Genomic DNA, 24,271 nt, shown 5'->3' with positions numbered 1-24,271 from the left:
TATCGGGCTCTCGGCTTGGCGGGGAGCCTGCTTCCTCCTTTCTCTCTCTCTACCTCTCACCCTACTTGCGATCTCTGTCAAATAAAAAAAAAAAAAAAAAAAAAAAAAGAAATAAAAAAGAAAAAAAAAGAAAAGAAATAACATGGAGGACATGGGGAGATGGAGAGGAGAAGGGAGTTGAGGGAAATTGGAGAGGGAGTTGAACCATGAGAGACTATGGACTCTGAAAAACAATCTGAGGGTTTTGAAGGTGCGGGGGGTGGGAAGTTGAGTGAGCCTGGTGGTGGGTATTATGGAGGGCACATATTGCATGGAGCACTGGGTGCCGTGCATAAACAATGAATTCTGGTACACTGAAAAGAAATTAAAAAAATAAATTTTTTTTAAAGTCCCAAATTCTAATAAAACAATTCTAAGATTATTTTTCTTTTTCTTCTTGAATGTAAGTATGAAACATTAAAACAAATTGTGGTTCAAACTGATTGTGAAGGTCACTTTCACACAACAGATAAAGGAATATTTACTGATTTGTATTAAGTGAGCAACCTGCCAAATCCTCATTTGGAAGGCCACCCCAGTTCCAGAAAATAACACCTTTGTGTTGAATTTCATGAAACATATGCCTTGCTGAGTATCTAAAGAAAAGGCGGACTCTTTTTTTTATTGTTTTAATTTTTGTTCAACTCAGTGATATATATACACATATGAACATATTTTTCTCCTTTCTGAAATCTGGATACACATTTCCTAGAAGAACATCACCACTCTCGTCTTCCTCCCCACCACATACTCTCCGTTAACAGATTCATCATGCGGTCTGAATACAATACCCGCCTACGTTATCAAGTATGAACAGAGCAAAGGACAGTTTCTTTTTAAAAGCACAATGCCCTACCAACGCCTTTAAAATCCATTAAAGAAATATCTCACCAAGCCCAGGAGAGCATTATAATAATTGCTTCTCTCACCCAGGTGAAAAAGGACATATCTGTCAACGAAAGAAGTGTAGAAGCAATTAACACCTCAACACTCTCCTGGGAAATTGCTTAAATTAAGGAAATAAGAGGGATGCTTTATGGTTATTGTATTTCTCATATTTAGTTACTAGCATGGCTGGAGAGTGCCTCAGTCATTCCCAACTACTCTCCCCCAAGTAACAGGGTCAGGAGCCAGCATGGGCATGACTTGAGGTGTATGTGGATGATTCCATGTGTGGCCCATATGGGTTCTTCATTTACTCCATTTTTCCCGGGCTAGGAGCAGAAATAGGGCTGGCAGATGCACTAATGAAATCTACATCCAAGGCTAGATATGTCTTAAATCAGTAGCTTCTCAGGCATACAAAACTCATTTCTGAATTCTGTGCTACCACAATGGAACTGCTTTTACCAAAAGTTCATGTTTACCGAGCCTTCTCTACAAATAGCAGAGGCCTGTGATTGAGCTGGGGAATGAATCAGACAGCTAAAAGCCTTTGTTTGTCAGCCACAAGATCTAGAGAGAACCTAGAAACCCAATCTATCATCTCTCCCTCTTCTGGGAAACACCCAGTAATGTTATATGGCCTTTATTGTACAATATAGGTACACAAATCGGCTTAGGGTTTTGAGAGAAGCTGAAAATAGAGCCTGGGATTCTACAAATCTTAGTAAAGGGAAAATATATTTCTTTCCTCCCCACCTCATCCCCAAAGTTGGAATATTGAAGAGGGACCAAAGCCACTCAGAATTCCCAAGGAAAATTACAGAGGATGCTGTAGTTCTCCACCCCCCCCCCTTTTTTTTAACAGGTGAGGTCAGGTAAAAATGAAAAAGAAAGCACGCCAGAAGAAAAGCATCAATGAACCCAGAAAGATGCTGGGGGAGATTTTGAAGGAGTAGGGCAGTTCTTCACCCTTCCTGGTGACTGAATTATACTACAGACAGCCTTAGAGTTCAAGACCTACTTTCATTTGTTTGTTTGTTTGTTTGTTTTTCACTCTGTGCCTATAAACATCATCCAGCACCTATTTAAATACTCAAAGAGCCATCGATGTCTTCTTCAGACAGTTTCAGTAACTAATAACTGCACTCACTAAACACCTTATGTGGACCAAGACTGACGTAGGCTGTGGCAGACAGATTCTCGTGTGGTCCTCTATGATCCCTAACTCCTGATCACGAGCCCTGGTGTTGCTCCTTTTCTTGAATGCGTTGCTCCTTTTCTCGTATCTAACCCGCAGAATATGGCAAAGGTGCCGGGATGAATGTGATTCTGGGTATGTGATTTTGCACACACGGCTGGGGTGCTCATCTTGCCGGAGGCTTTCCCACCCTTGTGGCCTTTGAGGAAGCAGACAACTGTGTTGGGGCTGAAGGCAGCATCTGGCTGACAGCCAGCAAGAAACTGAAACCCTGAACTGCATTCGGTCAACAATCTGTGTGAACTCAGAAGCAGATCCTTCCCTGGTCAAGTCTTATGGGACTGCAGCCCTGGCTGATGCCTTGACTGCAGCTGTGTGAGACCCTACAAAGAAGACCAGAGGAGCTGTGCCTAGATTACTGATGCACAGAAATTTTTAAGGTGCTCAGGCTCCGGTAATATGGTTACATCGCAATAGAAAATCGACACAGATGCTCTCTATGCATCAACTTTTTTTCTTAGACTTCATTACTCTCCCATTTCACACAGTGGGAAATGGGATCACACAATGAGACACACAAAGCATGACACTTAAGTAGCCAGCCAAAGTCCCCACAGCAGTAGGTGGCAGGGCTGGAATTCCAAAGGGATAGGCTAACTCCAGAGCTAACTCCAGAGCCTGTGTTCCCAACCGATGAGGTATACTGCCTTTCTGTAGTCTTACAAAGTTCTACCTTAAGTCGCTTCTAAATCTGATTTCCTATAGCTTACCCTTGTAGTAGCGGTCAAGAACCCAAATGCAGGTACTAATTACAGATAATAAATGAATGAAACAGGCTGTGCGCCACCTGATCCGTAGAGTGGGGTGTGGGCATGAAATACTGTGTAAGGCAATGGCTGCTGTCTCATGGTATTTACCGGCCAAACAAATGCATCTAGAGGCTTCCCTGAACTGGTGGGATGATGCTGGTTGGGGACCTATGACATACATGTTCCAGTTACACCTCTGGGATCATGGAGGACACATTGATCCCTTTCCATATGACTCAAAATATCTGAAACCAGTGATGGTTTTTGTTTCAAATCTTCTATTTTCTCTTACTTATATGAAAAGTGATGACCTCACCTTTGTGTTGCTCTGCCTTGCGGATCACCTTCTTGACACGCGTGGAAGGGTTTATAAGGTTGCTACCTCTGCGGTGTGAGCTGGCAGAGATGCCTCCCTCTCATCTCCATCTGTGGGGTTGGATCTGGTATGCCCACCGAGATAAGGTTCTAATCCACTAATTTTCCTTCTTGTTACCAACTTCAACATAAGATTCAGCAAAGCCCGGGTTGAGGATGCCCTTCCACACTCTGCCTCAACTCCTCCTCTCATCTCAGGAAACCACTGTCAAAATTTGTGTCTAAACTTCCATTCTCTTGTCAGACACTAACATTTAGCCTAAACCGGATCAAACAACTCAGTGATAACTTGCTGTTTTCAATGTAACTCATATGTCTTGGAGATCTTTTCACCACAGGGACTATATAGGTCCACTTCACGCTTTTTAGAAGTCTTGTGATCTTTCTTTGAAGGATTTGTGTGATCATGCCTCATTTGATAGATACTTGAGGTTGTTTCCAGTATTTTACTAATAAGCAATGCTTCAGTGAACATCTCTGTATATATGGATTTGCTGGCACATTTTATTTCCAGTCCTGCCCATTTTCAGCCACACCCCACCTGTCCACTCCTGGCTGACTGAAAGCCCTCTCATTCCACTTTTCAACAGTGAAGCAACAGAGCTGGGGGAGGTCTCTTCCTCTCTTCAGAGCCACCCTCCTCCAACGCTAATAATGCTCTATCTCAAAAGCAGGCAGTGATGGTGACAATGGTTGTTGGGAGGCAACTTATACTTTTTGAAAGCATTTCTTTATAGAGTGGGGATGATCCTCAAAAACTACCACATCTCCTAAGTAGGCAACTTATAGTTATGTGTTTGTGCATAAGGATGAGGACTGCTGTAGGAGAGATCTCCAGAAAAGTTGGGAAAAGTGGATACATTTTTAAACATTTGGATGGATGCTACCAATGTGTCTTCTAAGAAATTCATATTCCTACCAACAATATATGTTCTTATTTTCCTGTGTCCTTGATATAATTTAAATATTTGCCATTTCATTTTTTTGCAAACTCCTAATATATCCTTCCCTTTATCTCTCGCTCCTGAGAACAGAGGATGAGTTCTTGTTCCCATGGCTACTACACCTTCATGTGGGCTTCTAGAAAGAATAGTTCTTGGATATACTTTATTAGAATATGGACAACTTTTTCATGTGAGAACAATAGGAGGTATTAAGGACACCTAGAAGAATGTTTTTGAGTTCTCTAGGCCCGAACAAGAACATGGGAAGAAGTCTAATGCTGGTAGAAGCTGGGCTAATGTTACTTTCATCTTGGTGAAATGTTGGGTCACTCAATTCTAATGATGCATATCTTGAGCGGCTTCTAAGGAGAATGATCTTAAAATGGAAAAGGTAGAATTTAAAATTAATGCATGAGAAAACGGCTGAAAGTAGGTAAAGTGATAGTAGAACAATTCCTTGACTGTTTAAAAATCTATTTTAAGGAGTTTTCTGGAGTCAGAAAAATAACCTCCCCTAACATTAAGAGAATGTACAGATGTAACCATGAAATGAAGATATGCCAAAAGACTAGGAACGAGTAAGCATCTCAATTTTTACAATGAAGTGCTCTGGAAATCACAGATTTCTAGGATTAAGGGCATGTCCTGGTAAAATCTGAGATAGAATTATCTCACCACTGAAGAATAAGGCATACAAATCAACATTATATATAAAAACAATATAACACTTGAGCCTTTCAGTGGGCTTTGAGAAAGATCTCTCATGATAACATGTGGACAGAACAGAGTACCAAGAGCTCAAAGCCTGTGGTTTTAAAACTCACTGAGGATGATAACCAAAGGCTGCAAATCAATATTAACAGGGGGAGGGTCAAGATTCCTGATGGGGTGCTTCAGAGTTCTGTCCTTGGTACTGCTTATGCCCCAAATTCTTAACACTATTATGCCTTGAACCATTTGAGAGCTGAGTATGGAGCTGAATGATGAGGAGCTCTGGATTCAGATGATTCTAAACTCAAATACCAGCTCTGTTGTTGCATAACCTTGGACAAGTCAGTCAAGCCTCTGTAAGCCTGCATTTCTTCCCCCATAAAATGGAAATAATTAACTATCTCTTTTGAATAAATAAGGCTGGCCCATGATAGATGCCCAACAATTGTTAGTACCCTTCCCTCCTCTTCTCAAATTTTACTAGCTGAAGACAATAGAAGTGAGCATGCAGACAAGAGAACGAAGGGTCCTGTGTTGCCTAGCATTACACACAGTGCTGATGCTCAAGGCAGAAAGGCTGACTCTTAGGAACGGTTCAGGAGAACAACACCCACTGGGTGCCAGGCCAGCACAAACAAACATCTCTATTTCATGTAAAAAATACAACCTTAATCTGCATTAACCCAATGGAGAGCATCCAGGTCACGGAAGGAGATGGTTTTCTCACACCGTGTTCTCTTCAGTTAGAGGAAGTTTCACTTTTGGCTGCCACCTGGTGAAGAGCATTAACAACCTTAGAAAGACCACTAGGGTGAGGAACATTGGAAAGCAACGTTGAAAGAATGGACATGCTTTACCTGGTTGAACAACAAGAACAATGACAACTCAGGGAAGAGATGATCAGTGCATGAAAGTACATGAAGAACTTACTTTGGCGAAATTCAGGAGGATTAGAAGAACCAATGGGTGGAGGTACAGGGTGGGAAATTTCAATCCATTGAAATCCACTGAATCCATTATGAAGAACAGTTTCTAATAAGTAGAGATAATAGAAAAAAAAAAGTGGGGGCTACCTTGGAAGGTAGTCAGTTTCCTGTCTCTAAAAATATTGAAGCAGAAGTTGGATGTGGAGTTTCCTATACTTAAAGAGGAAAACAGAAAAAAAGGTGCCATGTGTGTGTACACATGTGCACATGGATATGAGTGTGGTAGGTTTAAGTGTTTATTAGAGAACGAGTTAGAGTATTATGAGTTGTACTCATCATTTCATCCATTATTTTATAATGTTTGATGTATAATAGTGATCAGATCCTAACGTAAGTGGTGAAAGCAGTCTTTATACAACCAACAAGGACTTCACTGAGATATGAACCCTACTAGGCAAAACTTTGTGGGCGGAAATTTTAATAAAGGTATGTTTTCTTGAATTTAAGGGACTCTAACCTCAAATTAGAGATGAGTGTAGAATCCAGAAAAATAATTGTAGAGCAGCTTGAAACAGGATGAGCTAAACTGCAAAAAAATTCAATAAAAACACATGATATTCTGGGTTTGGAAGGGAGAAGTTAGAGGAGAGCTCCCAAGGGAAATGCAATAGAAAGTGGCAACATGGGGTATCAGCATTAGGTGGGTGAGTTCATTTTATCCTGTTTGATTTGAAGAGGTAGGGTTTGTAGGAGACAAGAGGGTTTTATTTAATTAGAGATCTACAGAGCTGCCTGCTGAGCCTTGGAACTTGCCCTAGGAAATCTATTCTCCCAGACTTTGAAATGACACCTCCTCTCTCTACTAGCCTATACCATTCCCTTCACCACCTAATTCTCTGTAATGATCTCCTTCTTATTTCACAAAGAATATGGAACACAGAAGAGGACACACACACACACACACACACACACACACACACACACACACACAGAAAAGAACTCACACATCTTCTCAGCAGGAAATCTACCACCTGCTTGCCTTTGTGCCTTGGACCGTCTGCCTTGTCTCCTGCTGACACATCCACTGAATGCTGGATAGTCTCTCTCTAGACTCTTCAAAGACTTTGTGTTTGCTTTTACCCCCCTCTCCTTCCTGCGTCAATTTCTCCCACTCCACTGGATCAACCATATTAGTATTACCCACAGTTACCTCTCCCATATTATTTTTTAAAATTATGTAATGTTAGGCACCCTACATATTTTTTAAAGAAAAAAGAGTCCCTCACTCACAGGATCATATGTCCTTTCCAACAACTGCCCCATTTTCCCACTCCTCTTGATAGTTTTCTGTTGAGAGGCTGAAAAGATTGTCTACCTTCTCTGCCTCTGTTTATTTAAGTCCTATTCTTACATCAACCCACTCAAATCAGGCTTTTGCTCATACCATGTTATTGAAACTAGCCAGAGTCACTAAAAACTCCCTGCTTAGGGAATCTTATGGTCAATTCTCAGCCCTCATCTTATTCATCTTAACAATATTTGACCCAGTTTTTTCCTCCCTCCTCAGTGACAGGCAGTTCTCAGCTTGGATTCCTGGTACATTCTCCCGGTTCTCCTCCTACAGCTTCTGTTTTGTTCATGTCTTCCGTTGAAACTTCCCTCACAGCTGACCTCTGAAGGCTGGTGTGCTCCAGGCTCAGGGCTTGGACCCCATTTTAATCGATCTGCACACCTAAACGACCTCACTCATCCACAGGGGTGAACGTATGGCTGCTGAGCCCACAGTCTGTATCACCACTGGCTTCTCCTTTGAGTTCCCTACTCCCTCTACTGCTGATCTAGGGCGTCTTCAGTGGCTCTCTATCTTGGTAAAGGGCATCTCTGTTTACCCAGTGAAGAGAAAATAACCATAGACTTATCCTAGACTCCTATTTTCTTCTCACATTCCACATCTCATTTTTAAATAGGTTCTCGGGCATCTTTATTCAAAATTTGACTATTTTTCAACATTTGCACCTACATCATTCTAGCCTGACTTACCACCATTTCTCTTTTCTTTTTTTTTTTTTTAAAGATTTTATTTACTTACATGTATGAGTGTGTGTGTATGTGTGGGCGCGCGAGCAAGTGAGAGAGAGAGAGAGAGAACATAAGCAGGAGGAATGGCAAGTAGAGGGAGAAGCAGACTCCCCATTGAGCAAGGAGACTGATGTAGGACTTGATTCCAGGACCCGAGCTGAAGGCAGATGCTTAACTGACTGAGCCATCCAGACATCCTGATTCACCATCATTTCTTGTCTGAAATACTGGAATGGCAACTGATCTTCCTGTTTCCACTCTTGTCTCCTTCAAGTCTATTTTCCATATAGAAGCCAGAGAATTTTTAAAAAGAAAATTGTATCGTACCTCAACTGTTTGACCTTGGCAGTGGCTTTGGGTCACACTCAGAATAAATTCCAAACTCTTACCTTGGCTATAAGCTCTACAGAAGCTTTGTCTCTCCTCCAACCTCCTTCCTCACCTCCTTCCTTCCTTCCTCCCTCCCTCCTTCCCCTTCTTTCTTTCTCTCAAATTTTATTTTTAAATATTCTCTATACTTTTAAGTAATCTCTACGATGTGGGGCTCAAACCTACAGCTCTGAGATCAAGAGTTGCATTCTCTACCAACTGAAACAGCTAAGCATCCCCTGACCTCATTTATTACCACTCTTAGCCTTGCTTCTCCCTTTCTGACCACGTTGGACTTCTCTCAGTTTCTTTAACAAGCCAAACTTATTCTGACCTCAGGGCCTTTGCACTTGCTATTCTTTTGATCTATACTCTACTTCCTCCAGAACATTATATAGGTTACCCTTCATTTTAGGCTCCCCAAATGCTATTTCCTCCCAGAGGCCATCCTTGACTTTCCTCACAAACCCAGAGCCCCTGTCTTTCTGCATCCACTACTTTCTACCCCTTATACTAGTTTATTCCATGCTATTATACTTAGCACAGTCTGACCTTATGTTAGGTACTTGTTGAATGTATGTCTCCTTGACTAGCAGGCCAACTCCAGGAAGACAGAGGCTTGTAGGATATTCCTACTACCTGGAATAGTAATAGGCATATAGCAGGTGCCCAAGAAGTTGTTGGATAATCAAATGTTGAATGGCAGTATAAAGGTCACTTTTGATAAAAACTCAGAATAAAAAAAACGAGAGATCATGTTAATTATAATGGATTTAAGAAGAAAATAAAAGTATGGCTGGAGAAAAAAAATAAAAGCAATGCAGCCAAGTATGCAAGAGTAGAAGGCATGGAATTGATGCACAGTTTACATTCTATGCAGTTACATTCTTTGCAGAAAACAGGAAAGCACCAGAAGTGCAATCAAACTCTTAAAGAGAAAAAGATATTTGGCAGGTGCTGTAAAGTATTTTCTCCCAGTTATGATGCAGAAATCTTATAACATCAGTTTAACATCTAATTCATTAATAGACTCTAGAATGTATAAGAATGTTTAATTAAAAAAACTTTATATATAAAATATATATGTTATATATTTTTATGTGTGTGTGTGTGTGTGTGTAGAGAAAGAAAGAGAGAGGGAGGGAGAGAGAGAGAGAGAAAGAGATGGCATGCACATTGCCTAGAGTCAGTCTTTACTCATTTAATCCGATAGTGGGGGATATATATATCCTTATTTTAGAAACCTCTTTGCAAGGTTAAATTCTTGGCCACAAAATGGGGATTGATTCCATTTATTCAGTGTTATCCTAAAGTTCTGTATTATTCTAAGGTTTTAAAAGGGAAACATAGAATATGGTATTACCAGTTTAAGAACAAGTATTTACTAGCCTACTTGGCCAATTTTAATTTTTTCCTTTGAATCGGAAGCCCTGAAAAATCACAAATGTACAGAAGAAAGTATAGCACAGCCTGAAGCATGGCCAGTTTTCTTCCCTGGATTCTCCTAGGCCTTTGTTACTAGAGAAATCATGGTATGATCCCCCTGACTTCAGCCTTCACTCACTGACCCACTCCAACAAAGAGTTCCAGTTGGTTTTGACTAAGATGGATTCCCTACATTTTCCGTATACGTCTGAGCAGAGGTTCATGCGGCCCATTGAAGTCAAAGTCTTTATACCTCTTACTCATTAAGGATTGTCTTCACCACCCTCTCCTCTGCATTGTTCAGGATTCTAGTTGAACTTGCGTTTTTATCTACGGTTTGTCCAAGCTCCACAATTCTCCAGGCCCTGTCACCATGGGCAAGTTCTTTTAGCTCTCCAAACTTAAATTTGCCTATCTATTAGAAAAGAATAAATGAAATTTACTTCCTGAAGGAGTTTTGGGGAAGAGAAAAACAATATTTATCAACATGGTTGTCTAATACTGGAAGCATAGCATGAAATAAATGGCACATAGTATTTTTATAATTTTCTATAGCTTCCCTCATTTTTTCTTTCTAGATTAGGTTCCTCTTAGGATCCATGCATTCTTGTCTATCCCTAAGCTCTGGATTAATATTGTTCAACCTCCTCCTTTCCTTTTAGTATATCTTCTCATTTCTTAGCAAAAGCCCTAAATGCCTTCTACTGCCATTCCAAAGATCCATGTCTGCGCTATGAATCTACAACTACTTAGCAACATACGAACGAAGCACAAAGCATTGGGGTTCTCGAAGTCATTTCTTTTGAGAAGAACCTCATTCCAACGCAGTGCTTCCTGACGTATGGTGTATATAAACGTTAACAGATGTATTTGAGAGGACACATAGCCTGTTTTTTAAATTTCTTTTCAGTGTTCCAGAATTCATGGTTTATGCACCACACTCAGTGCTCCATGCAATCCGTGCCCTCCATAATACCCACCACCGGGCTCACCCAACCCCTGACCCTCTTCCCCTCCCAAACCCTCAGTTTGTTTCTCAGAGTCCACAGTCTCTGACACAGAGCCTTTTTAAAAACTTCAGGGTTAGAAATTTTAAAAATCTATGTTAGAAAATAGAATTAGTATCTCAAAGCCCAGATAACAAAGGTTTGGATAAAGCTAAGAAAAAAGTGAATCGATTTAAATTGACTGAAAACCACAGTAATTATGGTATGGACAGAACACAGATATATCGCCAGCATGATGAGGATGGCATGTGAGTGACAGAAATTTGGGAAACTATTCCAAGTCATGTAATAAGAGAATATTGATGGGCCCAACTGCTCTATTCTACCGTAAATTGTGTAAGACGGTTCTTCACTTTCCCTAAGCGCTGGTCAATCAATACAGCTTTCACCCAGCTTAATTCTCTAAAGTCACTTGATTTAAAAACCCTGATTGAAGGGCTCCCTAACTTGGAAATGAGGAGAATTAATTTTTCTTCAGCGCAAAAGTCTCAAAGGGAAAAATCTTTCTCCTTATAGTTCTTGTCCACATATCCTTGAGCCTCTTTGTAAAATGGTCTTCAGACGCTGGGGGGCTGTGCTGGCCACCCCGGCCACCCCATCCCATTACTATGTGTATCTGGAGCATGACAGTGACCAAATGCCACCACTCCTGTAGCACGGAGTGGGGGCGGGGGGTCTCGGGAAATATTGAGGCACAGTACTAATTCCCTACAAATAATTTTCCCCTAAATGGCATGCTGGAAGAATTACTGTTTAAAAATTGTTTGCCGCATACATGCCACTTTATTATATTTCACCCATGTTTACTAAGGTGTGAGAGAAGTTCACGCATAATGGACTGTCACTTTTCTGAATTGCTAATGAAAGTGGCAGCATGGAGCACACAAATCAAGCCGGCTCCTCTTGCCCAGCGTTATTTGAGAGCTCACTACGTGCGACCAGCCACACAGCAAAGTGGATCAGTTCTCTGGGGGAAATCTTTAATGTGCACCTGCCATCATAAGTAATAAGTTCTGCCTTGCATCCATCTATTGATAGACTCTGGCTCTTTTCACATACTTTTTAGCCTTTTTTTTTTCTTCTCCTAGAGCAGAACACTTGAATGTCTCATTCTCATCTTGTCAATTTTATTGTTAAATTGTGCTCCGACTTCCTGTGTCGTGCGGTGTTCTAGGACCGCATGGACATTTTCTGCTCCGAAGGAAACAGGTAAGGCTAGAGGGGGGACCTCTGGCCTTTAAAATACTCTAGTTTCTAGCTGACCTATATTTCACTCATTTGTCTTGGGCCGTGGACGATTTCCTTAGAAATGTATTTGGTGCAGCCTCAAGGCCCACGTGAACAAGGGCTACACAGCATTCCACGAGTCAGAATATATAGGGTAAAGAGACACTGTTAGACTTCTTCTATAAGGAAGCGTACTCGTCATAAGGTCACAGATTCTGCCCAGAGCAGAGCTGCCTGCCACTTTCTGCCTGCTCATTCATTCTGCAAGGCCTGACTGAATACCTACCATTTGCTTAGCTCTGTTCTATGCACTGGACACACACTTGGCAACAAGACATGGACAGTAACTGCCCTCCATCAGCTTACATTGGGTGGAATGAGAAACAAAAACAAAAACAAAAAATCAATGAGTCCATTTCAGAGCATGGGAGATACAGGACTATAGCCAGAACAAATAACCAAGTAAGGGTATGGACAGACTCTCAGACATCTCTGAAGCTACCCATAGTCTCGGCTTGATTGGCTCAGAAATTTTTTGTTAAAGATGTGATTTAGTTTTGTTGATTTCTTAAATATCCAGTCATCAGAATGCTGGTAAACACTGCTATGTTGTGTTCCGAATACTAACTGTGAGGGGTTCCAGGAAGGCACATGATGGACCCGAGCGCCCTTGTCCTTCTCTTGGTCTGCTGTTTGTTTCTGAGGATGTGGGGAGAGCCTGGCTGAGGGGCAGAGGTGCTTGTCTTTTCCTATTCTCCTGCCTGGGTCACTCCCTCACTAACAGCGGAGTTAGACGCAGTATCTTTGGGCAACATTGGTGCACTATGGCACCATTCTTTTTTTTTTACTTTAAATCTTTGAAATAAGTTGAAAATTCGAAAAGAGTGGTAGAAACACTATGCAGGTCTCCTTCACACACACACACACACACACAGAAACAGCAAATTTTCTTTTCTAAATCATTTGAGAATACACTGGAAATAGAATGGTCCTTTACCTCTTTTTCCCCAGCTTGACCGAGATGTAACTGATAAAACCGGAAGATACTTCAAGTGAACAATGTGATGATTTGATACACGTATACATTGTGCAGCACCTTTCTTTGTAGGACATTTACTTGATTCCACTGGCTGGAGTTTGCCACCAATGAGACTCCCCTATTTTTTGGAGGAACTCTGTGGTGGGACTACATACATGCCCCCATACACAATCTTATAGCTAAAAAAACCTAGTGTAAATGTCATATTCTATGGGCCGTAATAATGAAAATGCTGACCGATATAGTGTCACATTGTGTGTTAATGAAGACAGGAAAGTGCTGGACAGAGAAGGCAGAACCTTCCTCCTTGATTTAATGTTGCCAGCTTCTCTGTGGTGCCAAGGTCCCGGTAGTATTCTCCAGACTGATTTTTCCATAGGTGTTGACCCTTTCCTGGATGTATTCTAAATGGCTTGGGTGTGTACATCTTGGGCTAATGGACATTTCAGACTCAGCTCCATATTTTTACTCCCCCGGCGAATACCCAAATGTGAGAGGTAAGAAAGATTGATACAAACTTTATTCCATTATGGCCAAACTGATGTGTCTTTTTTTATATTCTAGGAGAAAAAAAATCCTGCATGAACTTTTGTAGTCCATTCTGGCTACAGATAAGATAATTTTTCTGGGGCACCGATGTTTGGAAATACAATAGATGTGAACGCTTGACATCTTGTAATTTTGAACTGCCCAGATATCTTTGCCAAGACTAGCATAATCAAAGAAAGCTGTCCTACTTGGAAAGAGGAAGCATGTCAAATAAATTATACACTAACTCTAGGCCTTGAGGTCTACAGTAGTATCCTATCTTTTCCCTTCATTAATATTAGACACATAATTAAATCTTTCATCTCTAAGTTGGTAATGCAACAAACTATTGCAAAATGTGTTAAACTAAGAATCAGTAGAAATTTCCTCTAATTTGGACAGATCCTTGAAGTGGCCAAATTTCAGTTCACCAGTACTCTGTCAAGTAAACGGGAACAGATCAAGTGATTCTTTTTAATAAACATAGATGTGTGGTAGAATCTGTTACTTCAAAATATCTTTGTACTTGGAAATCATCTTCTCTTTGATTAAAAAAAAAAAACACAGGCAGAAAAGAGATTGAAAATATGTTTCCTTAATATTTTTTAACAGACTTAACAGGTCTTTAATCTAAATTTAAACTTCAGTGTTGTAGAGACACTCATGTCGCTTTTTTACTATCATCATTATTAAAATTTTACAAAACTTTATGAAAGGCTAAAAAAATCTTTTTTTCCTTCACATTTAGTGTCATAAGAGACATGATTAAAATGACAAATTTCCAAATAACATGAATAATGCATTTCCCCTTTATCCAAAGCAAATGTATTTTGTTCCTAAGAGACGTTTAATCCATTCCCTTTTTTGAGAAGAGAAAAGGAGGAGGATGAAAGGATTTACAATTTGAATTGTCACTTAAGAAAATCACATATTTGACTTTTGAGTATAAAATAACTGCTGCAGTAATTTTGAGTTTAGACAGGGGTTGTGGATCTTGATGTGAATGAAAAGCTAATTATATTTCTGTTAACATTCAAGGTTTTCTCTTTGGACAGAATTATTACAAGTTGCTCCTTGTTATGCCATGAATACAGTGCAACCCATGTTAAGAAATCTTGGCTATGCATATGCATATAACTATTTACTCCAGGAAGCACCAGGTCTACATTTGTAGAATAAGTTTCAAAGAACTAAGCTTTTATAAAACTTGGATCAAGAAGTGCTTTCCACTACCCTACACCCTCCACTACACTCTAACCCCTTTCATCAGAGAAAGTGCTAATGAGAATGATCAAATTCAGTCACTACCATAGGACTGTTGAGAGTGGAGTCTGGGTGAGAAAAACCATAGCTCCTTTAAGGTTCCAGCTTCCTTGTGTTTCCTTATGGTGTCTGGGTAGCAAAATGGCTGCAGGGCTGCATCTGCCTTCAGAGCTACCTTTGCACTGAGAAGATCCACGTTCTGCTAGATTAGCCAAGAAAGACCTGTTTGGGCCTTCCTTCAATTCCTTGTTCCATTCCTAGTTACAGCCTTCCTTGCTACCAAGGCGGTAAAACTCATTTGACAGGGGTAAGACAGGGAGTGCAGGAGAAAGGAACAAAGACTATAAGCTTGCATTCTGCTTTTATGGCTTCATGTGGTCCAATGGAGTTCAAAAGGAGAATATTTTAGGATTTTTTTTTTTTTTAGCTAAAGATTCTGCAATTAACAAAGAGTATGCACTTCCCCAGACTCTTGCTCTGTGGACTTAGTAGGTATAAATGTTGTAAACATAGTAGGTGACTGGTCAAGTCTTTTGGATGCTGGGTTAGATCTCTCCTTAAGTGACTTCTTGGCCATAGATCAAGGGAGGACCCTCATCTCCCCTTTTTGTTAGAACAAGAATGAATAGGGACTTTAAAGTAAGACAGTAAAGTCAAGTACGTAAAGGTTCGGAACTCCAAGTGTTGAAAATCAGGAAGCAGTTTCTAAGGAGTTCCTTAATCTTCTCCTTACAATAAAGTAAGTGATAATCAGCTATTAACCACTTTGGTTTCTTAACCACTTAAACCACTTTGGTTTCTGGCTGGTGAAGTCTCTCTTCTTGGACTGTTCTAAATAAGAGGATTATCAAGACCCCCAACCCTTCTGACTGCTACCTCACCAGAGAGGAACAGAAAGATGTCTGTCCATGTGTAAACCCTAAGAGAATAACCCATGAAGCCTACAAAAAAGGTTCGTGATTCTAATTAAATTGATACTAGGAGGACCAAAGGAAAAAGTTCTGTAATAAAGAATTACTGTGTGTTATGAACTGAGGATTATGATGAAAGGCTTCTGTGTACCTAGCATGTAACTAAAAAAAACTACTGAATGACTTTAGGGAAGTTTGTCCCTCAAATATGTGTTATAATTTAGTAACACTAGAGAACCCATGAAAAGAAAACACGATTATCATCAGTGCTTTTGTCCAATATCACATAAAGTGTTAAGGACACAAGGACATCTCTTCACTCTTTCCAGCAGAGGAGTAGTGCATACCAGGTAATGCAAAGAAGCCAGCAAGGAATTGGTGGATAATTGGCATTCTTGACCTTCAAACTTTGGGCACTTCCTTACTGCTGACAAGGAGAAAGTAGAGAACACAGCCCATGGCTGATTACAGTAGTTTTTCTAAATGTGACTAGCATTAAGAATGATGTTTTATAGGATGGAATAGAAGAAATCTCGGCACTGGGTGATGCTATCCAATTATAGAATTCAAATTACTTTAGAATCTTCAAAGCACACAAACAAGGATGTATAACACGTTCACAATATGCCTCTTTACAAGCCATGTACTTTCATAACGAATCCAAGCTTTCAGAATAAAAATAAAAATAACCACATGTCATTCTTATAAAAGTAAATAATAATCATGGGCAGGGTTGCTCAGAAACTGGACTCGTATTGCTCTTATTCAAATAGAAAAATTCCTGTTTTCATTGTCAGAGTTTGCCAAACCATTCAATTTAATGTTTGAAATGCTGCTTTATTTCTCCTGAATTGTTAAACTACTATGCTCTAAAATCCCACAGCTAAGGTTTGGTGGTACTCAATCTACTCATATAAAATACATAAAGATATTATTTTTGATACATGTCTAAATGTATTAATGGTTTTAACCCTTCTTAAGAACAGTTGCTTCCATAAGCAGTTTTCCATGAATTAACTCGTTTACATCAAGCTTGAGTAGTATTTTGAATTTTTTCCCTTCTTTAGAACTTTTGTGTCATTCTCAAACTCAAAGCTTCAAACTATTGAAGTTTTGGAGTAAAGGCATTTTAAGATGTTTGTCCAAAATGTTTTGCTGAAGAAACAGGTATCACTTATTCAAGTATGAGAATCCTAATCACAGCTTCCTAAGGAGATAAAGTCCCAGAATTTTACAAGAGTTGCCCTGGAAGTCAATCCATGTTCAAAGAGCTAAGAAGAAAGGACCAATTTGTTATTCAGCAAATATACGTTCTGCCACAGCAATTTCGAACCCTTTTGTTCTGGCTGGTATGTCTCAGTAAAGAAATAGATGCTGCTGTGAAAGTCACCCCCTGGAAACAGAGAAGAGAGTAAGCAAATGAGTGAGAGCGGACATAACTTCAAGTCATTTTACAAAGGATTTGCACATAGATGGTTTCTCACAAGTTGGCAAGCTTTCCCAAAGGCTAGCTGTTATGAATATCCTTTGAACAAGTTGCGTAGAATGCAGTCTACACCCTATGATATTGCATTGATTTTTATTACCAAGTCGGAACTATTTAGGATCACCAAATAACAGGGTTCAAAAGTAAAACAGCTGAAAAATCCAACAGTCTGGTCTAACCTGGGATGCTCTGTCTCCTCACAGCCAACGCTCCATCAGGCGGCTTTGTCTGGCTGGCGGATTTAGTGTAGGGGCTCTCATCTGCAAAGGTACAATGAAGCGTTTGGTTAATTTCCATCCAGTTTCTAACGCAGTGAAGACCTTTTAATGGATTGCAATCCTTCTGCCAGAGAGAGGTGATATGGTACGGATAGGAGAAAGAGTTGGGAGATCTGAGTCTTAACCTTGACTTAGTTGTGGGACAAGCCATTTGAAATGCTCTGAACATTCGTTTTCTCACCTATAAAAGAGGGAGATACTCTCTCATTTACTTCTTAGGATTGTCAGGATCAAGCTATTGTGTACATGAAGGCATAAAAATGATAAGAACTATGCAAATATAGTGTACAAATTATTTGCCTTTCACTTAGATGCATTGATCAGAAGTATCAGTGAATATCACTAAGAGGAAGAGAAAGAAGGAATAAAACGGCTCAGGGGGCACTAAGAGTAATCAGGTCAAAGAAAAGAGAAGAAAGGTTATATTGCAGATGACAGAGCATTATAAGCAGATGACAGAGCATTAGTATTGCAGGAAAATAAAGACACACAGAATTAGTAGGTTCCTCTTGGAAGTGAGAAATGGTATCCAAGCAAAATGAAGGGATTGGGACATTTAGAAGTAAAACCAGAGAAGCTATGTTAAGAACAGGGGAGGAATGATGGTTTGGCAAAAGAAACGTATATTGCAATGGACTAAGCCACCCTCTTTGAGAAAGAGATAAAAAATAACCTACAGAACCATGAGGAGAACAACTGAAAAGACAGAAGGACTAAAACTCAGCATATCTGTGACAGTTAGGCAAGAAGCTGAACGAACAAAACACTATGTGACAAGATCATAGAAGTGATGGGTCCATGAAAATTTAAGGAAAGTAACTTATATTTAAATACAGAAAATTCTGTATTTTAGAAATAGAGAAAATATTCTGGCTTGGAATACAGGAGTAATGATCTAGGATGGCAAATATTAAAGTTAAAAATGAAAGGAAGTATTCTTCCCAGTTTGCATGGGGCATTTGCATAAAGTAAGAGATGTCTGAGTGACAACCTTAAATATTTTCAAGAATAAGATGTATATGGCCTGAGTAGACATAATGTAAAATAATTATTTAGCAAATCTAGTCAAGCTAGATGATCCAAATGGTACTTCTGGTCACAGTGTAAGGTAGGTTTATTGTGGTTTTTGTTGGAATAGGAAGTCATTAAATGATTGAAAAGAACAACACTGTACATCATAAACTGTTAAATATAACAGTGATTTAATTCAGCAAGTAGGCTTTATCATTTGAAAACATTAGTTCTCCCAACTAAGTGGTCTGTGTTTCAAAATTGAGGAATTGGATTCTGTTCTAGGATGTACTTCTGGTTGAAATTATTCACGATTTCTTCATAAAACTAACAAGGCCTTTATAAGCAATGACAAAAAAGAAAGATTAATACTGCTGTAGGCTGCAATTAACTTAAAAAATGGAAATCATACTGTTTCATGTTTATATTCCATTTGTCACACAATTCTTTATGTTCTTCCAACCCTAAATGTAATCTACCAACTTTCAGATACCAATACAATCAACAGCATCATTCTTGTTTATGATACAATATCCTTGGTCTTTGACTCTTCTCCTTGCAAATGCAATTTTGAGTCATAATCAGAAACCACAACACAAAATGTAACCATTGCACTACAGAAATCTCTATCTGCCCCACTTGAGTATGTCAGTGCTTTTCTCACAGCACTGACTTCATAACCAGGCAATAGGCTTTATACAGCACCTATTAAAACAAATTTACTCTAAGTGAAAACCGGAATTCTTTATAAAACCAATTAAAAATATTTTTTCTTTCATAATCTAAAACTTTGAAACTGTATGAGTATACAACGCTGAGCCAGGGAGATATAGATCATAACCACCAGTTTTAGGAACAGTGTCTTGGAAGCCTAAAGGCTTTCCTCAATTTTCAATTTGTCAAGAGTCCAGCCAATTAAAGTCTTGGGTTGAATCCAGTATTGGATTTTCTTAAAGGGCAATAAGAGATTTGCCCAGGACACTCTGGGGGATTTTTGCACTCAACGCTCTATTTTAAGGAGGTCTTTCTTCTTTCCTTCCTTCCTTTCTTTTTCCATCTCTCTTTCTTCTTTCTTTCTTTTTGAAATTTACCACTTTGCACTACATAAGTAGTCAACCTTGGTAAAATTGTTTTCTTATTTATATTTGAAAACAGTTTCCACATTTAGAGCTGAGATTGTCTAGTTATGCACATCCTTATAAGGTTGGAACCACATTATAGATGATCACCTGGCCAGCCTCTACATATCCATCCCCCGCCCTCCATCTCGACTCCCCATACTACGAGTGTCCTTATTGAGTGTAAACAAAAATCTAGAAGCCTAAAGTTGTATTGGTCAAAATTCCAGACTGAAGTAAATTGGATATTGTCTAAAAATAGTTTGCCAAAGTTAGTCAGGTTGAAAGCAATAATTTCTAATGGAAGGGAGTCAGAATCCTGGCACCATCTATCATGAGAGTTAAGGGGAGCACAGCAACTCTGCAGTATGGCACCATTTAACACCTGCATGTGTGTTTTTATACGTGTCAGAGGTAGAATGTTGTGATTCATCAGTTGCATATAAGACTCGGTGCTCATTATACCAAGTGCCCTCCTTAATGCCCATCACCCAATTACCCCATCCCCCAACCCATTCCCCTCCAGCAACCTTCAGTTTGTTTCCTAGACTACATCATCTCTTATGGTTTGCCTCCCTTTTGATTTTCATCTTATTTTATTTTTCCTCCCCTTCCCCCATGTTCATCTGTTTTGTTTCTTAAATTCCATGTATGAGTGAAATCATATGGTATTTGTCCTTCTCTGACTGACTTATTTCACTTAGCATAATACCTTCTAGTTCCAACCACGTTATTGCAAATGGTAAGATTTTATTCTTTCTGATGGCTGAGTAAATTCCATTGTATACATACACTACATCTTCCTTATTCATTCACCTGGCAATGGACATCTGGGTTCTTTCCTTATTTTGGCTATTGTGGACATTGTTGCTATAAACACTCGGGTGGATGTGCCCCTCCATACTGTTTTCCAGAGTGGCTGCACCAGTTTGCATTCCCACCAACTGTTTAAGAGAGCTCCTCTTTCTCCACATCCTTGCCAACATCTGTTGTTTTCTGAGTTGGTAATTTTGGTTATTCTGATCAGTGTGAAGTAGAATCTCATTGTGGTTTTGATTTGGATTTCCCTGATGCTGAGTGAAATTGAGCATTTTTTTCATATGTCAATTTCTAAATAAACCTTTCCTAAGAATATGTTTATTTTAAACCTCTAGGAGGCAACTTTTTTTATAAAAAATTACCCATGTCCATAATGGACATGAACTCTTGATGTGATTTACTCAAAGTCAACTCTTGATTCAAACTTTGCTTGAAAGTAGAAGTGGAGAAAAGAAACTGAATAAATCAGTGGCTGATGGGTCCACGGTAGGATACTAAAGGATAAGAAGGTCTGGGGTACATTTTAATCCTTGAGCATAAAGTCATGGAAAGTTATGGAATCTTCTATTGTGGTTTTCTCATGTGTTCCTTAATGGAGATGGGTTGATGTATCATTAGAATCTCAATGGTTATAAGGGATGATTTAGACCACTCTTTTCACTGATAGTCAGGACTTAGTGTCCAGAGAGGTAAATTTATAGAAAACACAACTAGAGTGAGTCTGGATTGGTTTTCTTTTATTTTTATTCACATGCTCTTTCCTCCTTATGCTATATCCTCATAGGTGAACAATGAGCTTTGATAGGTTCTTAGTCACATGCTTCTGTGTCACACAGGTAAGGTCTGGATACATCACTCCAGTGGGGAGCTTGCACAGTATAAGTTAATTCCTATGGAGAGGGCTATGAAAAAGGAGCAATCATACCTAATTCCTTTTGTGTCTATCTAAATCTCATCCCCCGCCTTCCCCCACATATTTGTTTGCCTAAAAAGAAATATACTTAAATTATACCATGGAACCAGTCTATACTTTCAGTTCATTTTTTTTTTTGAAGATACAAATTTAAAATAAAAGCCAATATAATGCACTGTTCCTCAGTAAGGACCTTAAAAGTTTCACTGAATGTAAGATCCATGTTAATACTTCTTTATCTTATCAGGGAGACACTAAATAGACTTTCAAGTTCCACCCAATTACATAAATGAATTTAAAAAATAGGTCAAGTAATAAGGAAAGGAATCAGTAGATAATACCTGTGTTATGTGTCCAGAACAGTGTCTGACACATAATATGTATTCATTAAACATTTGCTGATAGATGATTGAATGATATTCAACTTTAGATTAGAGCATTTATTATAAATAAGCAAGCTGAAGAAAGCCAAACATTTGTTATGAGCTATCCTCCTTCCTACCTCTGATTTTCTTTTTCTAGGTTTATAGTTTATTCCTTTTAATGTCATATCATCACCTAGCAGCTATTGAGTACTGACTTAACATGTATGTTAAAAATTTGTGATCTTTGTAAAACTAGTATTAAAATATATTTCCTTTAATTTTCACTCAGACTACAGAAAGATTTCTCAAACAACCTTTAAAATAATGCCTTTAATAAGCAAAAGACTTCTGATTTATACACAGGACTTCCAGCTTTGATTTTGATGGTGGGTCATTTAAAAAGGGATCGTTATTGAAAGTCATCACAGGGGCAAAGCAGACTTTCAACTGGTGAGCTACTGCTCACTGAAGTGAATGCTATGAGTAATCATTAAGGGCATCACAGGGTGTCAGAACTGTCAGCCTTTCCTAATGACATCTTAGCAGCTAAATAATCACTGTCACACTTGATGGCCACCCACTGTCACAGGAGCATATATTGGTTCTAACAAGGAAGAGCACAGGGCGCCTTTAGAGTGACATCCCATGAGGCTAGGGAAAATACCCACCATTAAATGGAGAAATGACACTGTGACAGAGGCACAGAAAGGGCTTAGTCAAGCATATACATAAAACAGAAGTAGAACAATGGGGAAGACCATCTGTCCCTCCCATTCCCTCGAGCTTGGTCAGTCTCCTCATGTGCCAAACACAGGAGGAGCAAACACAGATCATTTGTTTTGATTACATATTCCAAGTGAAGCTGGTGTTTATAAGCCTGGAAAGCTAACAGCAGGCACCTAAGGAGTAATGCTTCATTCTGGATCATGACCAAAGCCCATGCTGGAACTGAGAAAACCACATCTTGAGGAACGCACTCAGGTCCCCTCCCGTTCTCATAACCTTGAACGGCTGCCTGACATCAAATAGCATCCATGTGTAATCAGGCTGCTGGTTCTCTCTCCATCTTCTGCCTCCCCCCATTCCCAGTGTCTGGGCTTCCCAGAGGAAGCAGCTATGAATATTGTTTCAAGAACCCCTAGCTATGTTCATGGCTTTGTTGAAGAAAAAAAATTTAATGTTCTCGGGCTGAGACTAATCAGCTTATGCTAAACAATTCCTAGCAACTAATTATGCACAATTGAGGCACCTGCTAAGCCAACGGATCCCTTAATTTCTTGATTAGGAAAAAAAAAGACATTTTGTGCAATTAAACATTATGACCATTTCCTAGCAGCGGAGAGATAGGCAGCTCATGCCACAATGTTCATGCACGTCATTATGAACTCAGAAGTAAACTCTGTTTTTCATGAATGAACAAAATGAAATCCATTGTGAAGGGATTAATCTGTCCCTTGAATTCAATTACATTCCACAAATTTTAGTGCCTACTATGTGCAAACTAGGACTCAAAGTGGATAAAAGATAATAAAACTTTAAGTGGAATGGTGATTGAAGAATCCTTATTGCTTCGTGGATTTGAGACTAGAACATGAGCTTCATTAGCTGAGGGGGGAAATTAGCACAGGCTTAGGGTACTGGTGGGGGAGGGGGCGCACGGGAAAAGAAAGGGAGCTCCACTGCAAAAAAACGTATCCAGAATTCTGCAATCAGAAAAATCAAGAAACAGGCCATTTTAATTTTCAACTAACCTGCAAGTCTTGTGTGATGTGGGACCATAATCTTTTCAGGACGTGGGTCTTGTGAACATTTTATGCCAGGCCAGCATGAATGTATTGTAAATCAGCTGTGCTCTTTTTTAGACACTAGACCACCAGTTGAGTTTGCTGCCTTGGAGGTTTGATGGCACATTCTAAAATTTAAGCAAGATTCCCTATAGGGTAGTTGTAAAAGGGTTTTGACAATAGACACCTTATTAAAATAATGTATAAATGCAAGCACCATGACCCACATAATGTAAAGAAAAACACACTAAAAAATATGGCCCAATATTCCTCTTCAATCCCAAATAGTTCTTAGTCTCTGATAAAATAACCTTTTCTCCCTAGGGCCAAACCAAAAAATGCACCCTCAATTTTTCCTAGAGTCAGAAGCTTCTGAGTCATACATGGGCTTCAGTTCTATAACTGTGGTGTGTTGAAGTGACAATATGGGTAACTGCTGACATCTGACCATGAGAGTGAATTAGCTTAATCTCCTTGCCTAATGGATGAAGTAGTCCACAAACTAGGTTTAAACCAGAAGGGGTAGGAATGATCTGAGCTCGATGGTAGAAGGCAGAGGTAGTGTGCTCCTCCGGTCCAGTCTTCTTCCTATGAAGAGATGGTTTCCCTCCTCTCTTTTGTTAGTTGTTTTGCATCTGCTGGACATTATTGTCTCTCCTCGACTCTGCAGGCCTCTGTACAGTTTTATAAATCAGACACAGACATGCTTTATATACTTAAAGGGGACCGGCCCTTTGTTTTTGAACATTAAATAAAGAAATC

The 24,271-nt window shown here is 39.4% G+C and overlaps 1 protein-coding gene across 18 annotated transcripts in view; it reads right to left on the bottom strand.

Annotated features, from left to right (window-relative positions):
* GRIP1 (glutamate receptor interacting protein 1) overlaps nucleotides 1-24,271 on the bottom strand; it is a 674,728-nt gene that overhangs the window by 167,927 nt on the left and 482,530 nt on the right. For 16 of the 18 annotated variants that reach the window (XM_082740981.1, XM_082740983.1, XM_082740971.1 and 13 more), the window contains one exon: nucleotides 17,401-17,481. The exons of the other annotated variants lie outside the window; for them this stretch is intronic. In XM_082740981.1, the coding sequence (XP_082597107.1) occupies nucleotides 17,401-17,481 (81 nt within the window). The remainder of the gene's footprint in view (nucleotides 1-17,400; nucleotides 17,482-24,271) is intronic. 18 annotated transcript variants of the gene reach the window in all.

This window comes from Mustela nivalis (genome assembly GCF_964662115.1).
Source record: "Mustela nivalis genome assembly, chromosome: 7".
Classification (NCBI taxonomy): Eukaryota; Metazoa; Chordata; class Mammalia; order Carnivora; family Mustelidae; genus Mustela; species Mustela nivalis.
Note: the sequence above shows the minus strand (reverse complement) of the source record. Positions and strands in the feature narration are given on the sequence as shown.